Genomic DNA, 12,086 nt, shown 5'->3' with positions numbered 1-12,086 from the left:
ATATAGCCAAATTGCCCCCTTATTGCCCCGCCCCTCAGCCCCCTGGGGGGTCAGCCCCATCATTTGTACAATTTTGAATCCCCACCACCTAGGGATGCTTCCAGTCAAATTTAGTTAAATTCCAATAAGTTGTTAAGAAGAAGAAGTCGTTTAAAGAAATTGTTGACGGACGGACGACGGACGACGGATGACGGACGGACGGACGACGGACGCCACGGTATGGCATAAGCTCACCTTGGTCCTTTGGACCCGGTGAGCTAATAAAGAAGTTCCTATTTCATAAATATCAGATGGAAATGCATCGAGTTTACATCACAGAACAATTTGAATAAACCTGTTGCCTTCAGCCCAACATGCTACAGGCTACATATAATGATCCTTTGACTCCAGAAACCATCGCAAAAATATGCAAAATAAAATTGAGAAACTGACCTCTGAATGCATGTAACGTCCATCAACAATGGTGTGCTGACTAAGCTGACCATCACCTGCTGACATTACAGCCAGCTTGTGACACTTGACTAGACTGTTGGTGACCAGCTTGATGACATCATGGTTCTTGTTGAGTTCATGGAGAATTCCCTGTCAAAAATGTATGTCAGCATACAGAGCAAGAAATATACAAGAAATATACAAACGAGAATCAGTGTTTTCTATTAACAGCTATGGTCATATAAGTACATGCCATGTTGTATGTGGTGGTGGAGGAAAGCCGAAATACCCAGAGAAAACCATCGACCTGCGACCAGTACCTGGCGACTGCCCCATGTAGGCCTCGAAGCATCGACCAAGTGGTGGATGGCTAGTGGTATCGGAATGTCAGACGCCTTAACCACTTGTTTGCTACTGTGTCAAGGTTAGGACACTTTCATTCTCACATAGACATATTCTCACACAGACATATTCTCACACAGACATATTCTCACAGAGATATATTCACATAGACATATTCTTACACAGACATATTCTCACAGACATATTCTTAGACATATTCTTACACAGGCATATTCTTACACAGACATATTCTCACAGACATATTCTCACATAGACATATTCTCACACAGACATATTCTCACAGAGATACATTCACATAGACACATTCTTACACAGACATATTCTTACACAGACATATTCTCACAGACATATTCTTACAGACATATTCTTACACAGACATATTCTCACAGACATATTCTTACACAGACATATTCTCACAGAGATATATTCTCATAGACATATTCTTACACAGACATATTCTCACTCAGACATATTCTCACACAGATATATTCTCACACAGACATATTCTCACATACATATTCTCACAGACATATTCTAACACAGACATATTCTCACACAGACATATTCTCAGAGATATATTCACACATAGACATATTCTTACACAGACATATTCTCACAGACATATTCTCACAGACATATTATCACAGATATATTCTCACACAGACATATTCTCACAGACATATTCTCACAGATATATTCTCACATAGACATATTCTTACACAGACATATTCTCACAGAGATATATTCACACAGACATATTCTTACACAGACATATTCTCACACAGATATATTCTTACATAGACATATGTTGAGTGACTGACAGGTAAGTAAAGTCAATTAACAAAATGGAAGCCTACAGTAAAGACTGTTGCTATGACAACTTACCTTGTCTGACTTCTGAATGCACTGTTTTAAGATGTTTTTACAGATGTGTAGCAGCTGTTTTAGGGCCGGTAGTACACATGCACCCTACAGAAACAAAACACCAAATGAGAAATAAACTGTAACTCTTGATAAACATGGAGTTTTCAAAAGAAATATTTAACTGATTAAATAACAAATAAATTTAAATGTCAATTGATAAAAATTCAAAAAGTTACATATAAATATAAGAGATTATCAATAAATATGTTACATCAAATTACACCGAAAAATAAAAATTATATTTAAGACTTGACAGTGCCTCAGTTTTCGGGTCTTACCTTTTTAATGTCCTCCACACATTTGACAACATACTTCCTCTTTTCCTGCTCCTTGACACTGAAGGAGTCACTGAGGATAGCCAGATGCTCCTCTAGGGCCTGCTCTATCAGGTGTGTGGACATCGCTCGCAGGTGTGACAAGTCCCACAGTAACTCCAATACCTGTACAGGTCAAAGGTTAAATAACTATCACCCAGGTATACAGACCAGAAGTTCTGACAGGGCCAACAGGTGCCGCAGTAAAGTCTAATACCGGTACGGGTCAAAGGTTAAATTATTATCACCTGTATATACAGACCAGAGGTTCTAACAGGGCCAACAGGTGCCGCAGTAAACTTTATTACCTGTATGGGTCAAAGGTTAAATTACTATCACCTGTGTATACAGACCAGAGGTTCTAACAGGGCCAATAGGTGCCGGAGTAAACTCTAGTTCCTGTACAGGTCAAAGGTTAAATTACTATCACCTGTGTATACAGACATGAAGTTCTGACAGGGCCAACAGGTGCCACAGTAAACTCTATTACCTGTACGGGTCAAAGGGTAAATTACTATCACCTGTATATACAGACCACAGGTTCTAACAGGGCCAACAGGTGCCGCAGTAAACTATATTACCTGTACGGGTCAAAGGTATAAATTACTATCATCTGTGTATACAGACCAGAGGTTCTAACAACCAAAAGTGCCGGAGTAAACTCTAGTACCTATACAGGTCAAAGGTTAAATTACTATCATCTGTGTATACAGACCAGAGGTTCTAACAGGGCCAACAGGTGCCAGAGTAAACTCTAGTACCTATTCAGGTCAAAGGTTAAATTACTATCACCTGTGTATACAGACCAGAGGTTCTAACAGGGCCAACAGGTGCCAGAGTAAACTCTAGTACATGTACAGGCCAAAGGTTAAATTATTATCACCTGTATAATAAGACCAATAGTGACTGACAGTTCTCCAGTATTGGTACATATAATAGTGTATAACATGTCTACAATAGACCGATAGGTTGTGCTAAGAAGTAACACAAAAAATCAGAAAATGACATCCTTTTTATCGATATTACCTATAAATTCATAAAATGTTCTATCTGATTATTACCTATTTTGAATTTTCCGTATAAACAAGGTTCCACCAAATCAGCGTTTACTTACCCTAGTTGTACTTTTTACATCTCTTGCATCTCGCCCGATCTTTCCAATCAAGCTTAGCAGCTTTTCCCGCATCTTATCATTATCCTCCTGCCATTTCTACCAAGGAGAAATATAGCTGAATAACATTTCAAGTCAAAAAATATCAATAACATATATTAAGTATTTTTATTTAGTCAAATATTATTTCAAAACAATGAATTAACTTCATATGTAGGTGTATATAAGCAACCGGTAGCTTTTAACACATAAGCCTTTGTCACAGAGATCCTTTAATGCAGGGTTGTGACAATAAAGACAGACATACCACGTGTATAAGACAAAACAGGTGGTCCAGTAGGTTGACAATAAAGACAGACATACCACGTGTATAAGACAAAACAGGTGGTCCAGTAGGTTGACAATAAAGACAGACATACCGTGTGTATAAGACAAAACAGGTGGTCCAGTAGGTTGACAATAAAGACAGACATACCGTGTGTATAAGACAAAACTGGTGATCCAGTAGGTTGTGACAATAAAGACAGACATACCATGTGTATAAGACAAAACAGGTGGTCCAGGAGGTTGTGACAATAAAGACAGACATACCGTGTGTATAAGACAAAACAGGTGGTCCAGTAGGCTGACAATAAAGACAGACATACTGTGTGGATAAGACAAAACAGGTAGTCCAGGAGGTTGTTACAATAAAGACAGACATACCAAGAGAATAAGACAAAACAGGTGGTCCAGTAGGTTAACAATAAAGACAGACATACTGTGTGGATAAGACAAAACAGGTAGTCCAGGAGGTTGTTACAATAAAGACAGACATACTGTGTGTATAAGAAAAAACAGGTGGTCCAGTAGGTTGTGACAATAAAGACAGACATACCATGTGTATAAGACAAAACAGGTGGTCCAGTAAGTTGTGACAATAAAGACAGACATACTGTGTGTATAAGACAAAACAGGTGGTCCAGTAGGTTGTGACAATAAAGACAGACATACCGTGTGTATAAGACAAAACAGGTGGTCCAGTAGGTTGTGGTCAAACTTGACCGCTGCTGCCGCAATGATGGAATGAATGTTGTCTGTTACATTATTTGTCTGTCGTATCTGAAATTAAAACAAATTTAATATGATAATTTTATCACTGTAGACAGTTAGACACCTCCCCCTCCAGAAATATATAAATGTGCATGATGTTTATGGAAATTTAGGAGAGTGAATATTTTTACAGTGCATTAATATTCAAATACACTTGGTAATTATTTATCAAAGTATAGGGTTATTTTAAACACTCAACATTTTATACACACCTGCATTTTCCAGATCATTGTCAGCTCGTCCTGGGACAACTCGGCACCAATGTAGTCGACGATTCCCTTTATCTTATCACAGTACTGGGTTTGGTCTATGTTACCTGTCAATTAGAAACACGGTACGATAATGAACAAACTATTATATTTCTATAATTGTTCTTAAAGACACGTTATAACCCAGCAACAATGGTGAATTGATTTATGATAGAGTTCCATTTATAAATTGATTTATGATTGAATTCCATCAATAAACCGAGTCATATGGAGACCAATATGTTCTACAACTTCATGTTACATACCTTCTAAAGCTATTGACAAAATTTTATTTTCCACCAGCCAATCGGAGATCTTTCGGGAAGGAATGGCTGTCTTAGGCACTTTACTGGAGGCAGCTTCCTCTATCAACTTGGAGACCTGGAAATTGTTTTCATTATGAGTAAGACTTTTTTCTGTCAATATCAAAAACAAAGTATCATTAAAAACAACTATAAAAAGAGGATAAAACCATTCTGCATCTTGGTATGTGTTACAACACATTCAGTGACTGTACATACATGTATATCGTACAAATATTCCAGAACATCTTTACATGTAGTGACGTTAACCTAGTCCAAACAAATGTCTACCTTCTGCTCACTGTAGAAGATGATGATGGAGCACTTTCTATAACTTTTGGACATGAATATTTTTGAAGCTCTGATCAAGTTAAGTACAATAGAGATTTCTCATAATCAGTAGAGCTTTTGCACCTCTTTTAGGGAGTTCATCTTCGCATTAAAGTGTGGAGACTTGAGCATGCGTAGAGCGATATCCAGTCGAAGGTCGTCCAGGGAGTCTGTGTGCTGAGGCCACATCTGGATACATAACAGCTTCATAGAAGCCAGCAGGTCTGATACATATCCAACCTTCTGTTGACAGAAACTCGTGAATTAGTTCAACTCAGACTTTGGAGTAAGTCAGACTTAAATTCAAGTCTAAAATTGAATCAAAGCTTAATTTTATGGTTATTCAATTCAATTTGAACACAATTTCAACTAAACTGAAACATATTTGGTATATAGAGGCTACTAAATTTGCAAGGTAGAAGCATTGTTTTTAACATTTCATATGTTCATAATGAAATTTTATCTGAGTTTGTACCCAAAGGAGAATTGTTTTTCTTTATTTTGTAGTGCTTTTTTCACACCTTTTCTTTAAAGTCTTTCTCTTCTAGATTTTGGACATATTTGATGGACCTCTCCATTCCAGGGGCCAGAATCTCCGAGACTGATCCTGGATTGAGGAACTCAGCACACGTCCCAAATGGGCGCAGTAGGGCTGCCATAGACTGGAAGTCAGAGAGGATAGTTGTGTTAAACAATAATGTAAAAGTTCAATGCTGTCTGGAACAAAATTAGAGAGACAACATCAGGTTTTTAAAGAGAGATTTAGATTTGAAAACAAGTGTTTCAAGTAGCATACTGTCAAAAATATAAAATAAATAGCATAATCAATTAAAAGTAATAAATAAGATATTCACTGCACAGTTTAGAAAAATTAAGAAAACAAAATCGTTGAGAATTGATGATAAAGATTATTGATCAAACTATGTCCTAGATACAAATGATTACACAGTAAACATACCGGAGCATCCATTTCTTCATTCTCCAGTAGGGCCTTCACATGCTCCAAACCTTTCTTCATTGCAAACTACAAAAAAAAGAAAAATTGAACATAAGGTCTTCAATTGTTCTTCAATCAATACAACACAATGTCTGACCACATCAATTTTTTATTTTTATGACTTTACATTGTGTAAGACATACAAAGTATTTTAAAGTTATTTTTAAAAAGGAAGAATCACATATCCCAGTATATTACTCTCAATGTAAAATTAGTTAAACAAAGGTGTCAGGCTTTAATCTCGACTAAAACCAGTTGTAAATGTGTTACACCTATGTGTGGATATGTCACTTAACCCATGTATGGGTGCATCATTTAACCTTGGCATGGCTGTATCAGTTAAATAGCCGAGACATGGGTAAACTAGTAAAATATATTTACCCTGTTAATCAGATGGGAGAGCCAACCATATGTATCCTGGAAATAGAAATCAAAACTGAAGCAAACACAATTTATCTCAAGCTCTGGCTCAAAACAATAGTCAAATTTGTGAGATAACAATCTATTGTGTAGAATCCTTTCAGACAATGATGTGTCTTACACATGGATAGAAAACTCTTCCTCTCAATAAGTAATCATCAATTTGAAAAAGAAAGAAAAATGAAGTTTTAAGAGATAGTTGTCTCTCAAGATTGATTTCATCACATTTTTCCCAATTCCATTAAATATGAAATGATATTTTTTTATATCCCAAGTTATAATGTGGTTAATTATACACAAAACAACTGAAATCAGTTTTTGACGTCAGAATTATTTTGTTTGCAGTTCATGAAAATTTGCAAACATGTTATTTAGACAACCACTAAAAACGTTTTTAACAAGCTCTATATGTACATATATGAGCTGTTTATTGATCAAAACCTGAGCAGATTTGTAGCCAGTGTTGGTTGTGAACAGTTGTCCTCCCTCCAGTTTGTCATCCCAGTATGTCCTATCCTTCCGAGATCTGTTCTTGTAGTGATACTCTGTGTCCTTGTTTAAAGCCTGAAAGAAGATTTGATCAATTAAAAAAAAAAAATCATCAAGGAAATTCCCCATGTTTAATAACCTCAATTTCTTTATATGTTGTGAACAATTGTATTGTAGAAAAGAAACAGCAACAAAGGTTCAATAACGAGTGTGATCAAATCCTACTTCTATATTAGGTAATGTTACACAGGTAACGAGTGTGACCAAAACGTACTTCTATATTAGGTAATGTTATACTGGTAACGAGTGCGACCAAAACGTACTTCTATATTAGGAAATGTTACACTGTTAACGAGTGTGACCAAAACGTACTTCTATATTAGGAAATGTTACACTGGTAACGAGTGGGACCAAAACGTACTTCTACATTAGGTAATGTTACACTGGTAACGAGTGTGACCAAAACGTACTTCTATATTAGGTAATGTAACACTGGTAATGAGTGTGACCAAAACGTACTTCTATATTAGGTAATGTAACACTGGTAACGAGTGTGACCAAAACATACTTCTATATTAGGTAATGTAACACTGGTAACGAGTGTGACCAAATCGTACTTCTATATTAGGAAATTTTACACTGGTAAGGAGTGTGACCAAAACGTACTTCTATATTAGGAAATTTTACACTGGTAACGAGTGCGATCAAAACGTACTTCTACATTAGGAAATGTTACACTGGTAATCAAATAACCCATCAAAGAACAAACCCCTAGGTGATAGTTGTGGCTCAGTTTACACTGTAGAAAAACCTAACAATTATAGTGTTTACACTAAAGGGCTTAGTATCCTTCCAGTAAGATTTTCTTTCAAAAGGTCTATAGCAAGCGTAAGGTAAAAGTTTGTATGACAAAGCATAAATAATAAACAGACACCTTCCTGGCATCAATATTTACGAGGAACAGGAAGTAACAGCTTACCGTTTGTAGGACATCTAGGAGGCCAATAGGCACTGGTAAGTACTGTAGCCGTATAGCCACCAAGTCAATAAATAGCTGCAGCATGTTGAAAATTCCTTCTTGGATTTCTCCATTCCATCGATGAACAGCAGAGTATGTCATCAGCTATGTAGTAGTAAAGAACAAATATAAATGGACATCACAAACTTATCTTGTTTCTTTATGGTTTCTATCAAGTAATTTAACCAGTATACTGACTGTGATGTTAACAAAACAGTTGTATCTTGACCATGCCAGTCTACCCAGCTGTACAAAGGAGTTTATTGCATTTTCATTGAACAAGGATTTTAATATCTTTTAAACAAATAGCATCCCAAGAAAATCTTTAAAAATTAGAAACTGGCAAATAAGAAATTATGACAATAATATACTTAAGTGGGTTTGTGATGTTCTTTACAGAGATATGTAAAATAATTAATGATGTCAGATAAGGGAGAATAATACCAATATGGGTTACAGACAGTATTTACAATAAATTCATTATCTGTGATCATACCTTCTGGAATGACTCTGGCATACATCTGTCTAGAAAACGTCTACAGTGCTCATCATTTTCAGCCATGTCTATCAAAAATAAAGTAAGGTACATGTCAAAAGGATCATTTTTAATACAAAGTTAAGCTACACAAATGCTGCATGAGTTAATGTTCACATTTCTAAATTAAACTAACGTGATGTCTTATAAGGCTTTCAATCATACCAGTTTGCTTTTTTCTGGACATAATTTAGATTGGACAATCTTACTGCAGCATACAAACTTCAAGTGAGTTTTTTGAAGACAAAGTCACAAATGTCATGTTGTAAATAAATGGTGTCCCATGAGGTAATTATATAGTCAGTTTTCGTTAGATTAAGATTATACAGATGTGAAAATACTAGCATAAAAAAACTCACTAGCTTCTGCAAGTCTTGTAGCAGCCAATAGACATTTGCCCAGAGATTCTTCTTTCTTATAGGGTATGGACCATTGTTCGGCAAACACACGCCCCTCCAGTTCGTACAGGTTGGTGACAGGAAACTCCAGAGGGTTGAGTTCCTCTACCATGCCTTCTCCCCCACTGCCATTTTCAGACTGACCATCCGTTCTCTGTAACAAGCAAGACACTATCACAGTGATTCGCCAGTGTGTGACATAACGGTTGGAAAGGACCCCAGGTTATTCTGAAACTTGTAAGCTCATTCACTAAAAGTAGAACCAAGGATGTCTAAAAACATTTGCGTATATAATTATATACTAATATACATACAAGAGGCCCCTGGACCTTAATGGTCACCTGAGTCATGTAAAAACTGATGTTATCAATGTTGCCAAATGAAAAAGAATACATTTTGTAACAAAGGTAACTTGAACTACATATAATACAAAAGTAGTGTGAAAGATCTGGGTAGTAAATGTACTATGTACAAATAGTGGTTCTGTCAGTCAGCTGAATTTTTGTAAAGCACCTTAAGACCCTTCCAATTATGAAGAGTATTTGATTCTACAATATCTGGGTCTTGAGAAGAAGATTTTTGAAATTTCAATCAATTTGACCCTTTTTGGCCCCACCCCTCAGGCCCCTGGGGGCTGGGGACCTTATTATTCACAATTTTGGTTGACCTTTTGCCATGGAAGGTTTCTGCAAAATTTCTTTGAAATTGGTTCAGGGGTTTTGGAGAAGAAGTGGAAATTGTAAATTGTGCATGGATGCATGCCGGACAAAGGGCGATCGCAATAGGTCACTTAAAATAGACTTTAGAAGATCATTTCATTCAAAAAATATATGAAAAAAATAACATTTATTTGTTGTAAACTTTTTATAGCCTATCTATTGCATATTAAATTTTAAATCAAATATACTTTTCAGTAAGGAATTTAAACTCAGAATTTATTCTTCGGGGGGAGGGGGGATTTTTACGGATAATTCAAATTTAATATTAAAGTTACTTCAATCATAACTTGATTGATTAAAAGGCCTACAAACATGCAGCCCATTATATAACTTGGGACATTCAAAAAGTAACTCAGTAGATTTCTCTAGTTCTGCTGTTGAATATTTCTTCATTTTCTCAATCCCTGCTACATTAAATAATAACTTTTAAGTCTAAAAATACATGTATATCCTCCCAAAAATTTGCAAAAGGGAAGTTTTAATAATTAACTCCTCAGATGATTGACTGGTACTCATCAAACTATGTGCATGATCACCATAAAGAAAAGTACATAATAGTGAGGCAGATAGATTTCTATTTTTGAAGCATATTATTATACTGTTGGTATATATACTATTGACTTGTAATATTGAGTAATTGCAAAATACGGATCTAGCTCACATTGACAAATCACAAAGAAATTCGGATTAAAATACATGTTTTAAATGATCCTACCTTCCTTTTCTGATATTTGTATGATAATGTATGAATTTGTGTGTTTATATGTTTGTTTTATGTCGCGATCGCACAAATATTAATGTCAAAAATGAAAAGAAATACAATGATACTATATAGAAGACTACATTTTTGTTTTCTTATTAATCAAATACATGACATGCGCCTTATTTTGGGCCAACCAATGTCATTATGAAAATCATAGGTTTCTGTTTGGAGGCTGGATATATCTGTCCATTAATGTTATTTCAAATATTGTCATATCATTTTTTTTGTCATTTTTGTACAAGCAACTCTCTTCCCACTTGATTTTGATTGGAGGCTAATATATATTTATTCAAAATAATGGTATAGAGGTTCAATAGTGCGGTTTATATTTATACTTCCTATATGTAGGTCAGAAGAAGTAGCTAAATGAGACCAAATATAAACAACTTGTTAGGTAAACTGTTGCCAGGATCGTAACTATATTTCACAGAAGAGATACGTTTAAATATCGTCGACAAACATCGTAATATATTTTTGCAACATGTGTATCGTATATATGGGAATGCCGAGGCGTAAACAACTATGGATTTGACCATCAAGTAGTCAGTTATAAATGTGTTGCTTTCCTGGTTTACAGACCTCCGGAATGACACACTCGTCGTAGCTAGGTGGTGGGGAGGGGCCGTATACAGGTGCCTGTGAACTCCGGGGATGCAGATCTTTCATTTCAATATCATCTAGTGTATCGTACGATGATGAGGAATGGTCGTTGGTAAGGTATGCTACAGCATCGTTGAGGTCATTTTTGGCGAAGCGAAGGGCTTTCCTGACCTCAATATCGCTAGGGAAGCCCATGCTAAGCAGCGTATTGACGTGCTCTTCGTCAATCTCCATAGCTGCATTTGAATCTTAATCCATTTAGGTGATTAAATATACCAATAAATATTGCAGATATACATTTGAAATGTCCATACAACCGTCTACATGTTCACACACCCACTACTTTCACATGTTGTCCGCCATGATTTTTAAGTTCTCTCCGTCAAGAAAATACAAGAGAACTCGAACAGGGGAGGGAACTCTGTATTTAATATCCAAATAAAAAATTAAAGTAGATTTTTAGAGGAAGGAAATTACACTCATGTATTATTAAACCATGACATAACAATTTGTTAGTGATATCTTAGAAAAAAATACGTTAAACATAATGAGGACACTCAAACAGACCTTAAATATTTTTTTACACGCTTTTGGCATGTGTTCAAGAATGCGGTATTGCAATTGGCACCTAGTACAGTACTAGAAACGTTACTAGAGAATCATTCACGGGTTTTCTACCACATAACATGAACAAAGAAAGAAGTAATTTGGAAAGAACTGAATTTGTGGTAATAATTAAGAAGACAACCATAAATAAAATTTGTTTCACATTGNTGTTTTTTTAAAAAAAAAAAAAAAAAAAAAAAAGATCTTAAGTTTCCTTATTAACGTAACAAGTTACGTCGCGTTTTGAAATTTTAAATGAATAAAGATGCAAATTAAATTAACATTTATATCAAATATGGTAGATATTTCACGATTACGTCTTATCTCTATTCTTTATATTTCATATACAACAGAGATATTTCCTGTGTTATATATCTCTCTGTGATACTTATTGTTACATTATGAAGTCTTTTTGCTATATTTGT

At 35.5% G+C, this 12,086-nt stretch overlaps 1 protein-coding gene across 1 annotated transcript in view; it reads right to left on the bottom strand.

Moving 5' to 3' along the window:
* Nucleotides 1-11,436, bottom strand: part of LOC110441515 (ubiquitin carboxyl-terminal hydrolase 24-like) — a gene marked incomplete at its 3' end in the record, with an annotated part of 82,076 nt that extends 70,640 nt beyond the window's left edge. The window contains exons 1-16 of the mRNA XM_021484689.1: nt 11,035-11,436; nt 8,935-9,127; nt 8,537-8,604; nt 8,002-8,145; nt 6,975-7,097; nt 6,495-6,530; nt 6,075-6,140; nt 5,638-5,778; nt 5,201-5,359; nt 4,751-4,865; nt 4,449-4,552; nt 4,138-4,245; nt 3,148-3,243; nt 1,998-2,159; nt 1,681-1,764; nt 433-582 (exon numbers count right to left, since the gene is read on the bottom strand). Of these exons, the coding sequence (XP_021340364.1) occupies nt 433-582; nt 1,681-1,764; nt 1,998-2,159; nt 3,148-3,243; nt 4,138-4,245; nt 4,449-4,552; nt 4,751-4,865; nt 5,201-5,359; nt 5,638-5,778; nt 6,075-6,140; nt 6,495-6,530; nt 6,975-7,097; nt 8,002-8,145; nt 8,537-8,604; nt 8,935-9,127; nt 11,035-11,289 (2,004 nt within the window). The remainder of the gene's footprint in view (nt 1-432; nt 583-1,680; nt 1,765-1,997; nt 2,160-3,147; nt 3,244-4,137; nt 4,246-4,448; nt 4,553-4,750; nt 4,866-5,200; nt 5,360-5,637; nt 5,779-6,074; nt 6,141-6,494; nt 6,531-6,974; nt 7,098-8,001; nt 8,146-8,536; nt 8,605-8,934; nt 9,128-11,034) is intronic.
* Between the last annotated feature and the right edge of the window lie 650 nt (nt 11,437-12,086).

The sequence above is a fragment of the Mizuhopecten yessoensis genome, unplaced genomic scaffold (assembly GCF_002113885.1).
Source record: "Mizuhopecten yessoensis strain PY_sf001 unplaced genomic scaffold, ASM211388v2 scaffold716011, whole genome shotgun sequence".
Classification (NCBI taxonomy): domain Eukaryota; kingdom Metazoa; phylum Mollusca; class Bivalvia; order Pectinida; family Pectinidae; genus Mizuhopecten; species Mizuhopecten yessoensis.
This window is presented reverse-complemented; position numbering and strand designations above follow the sequence as displayed.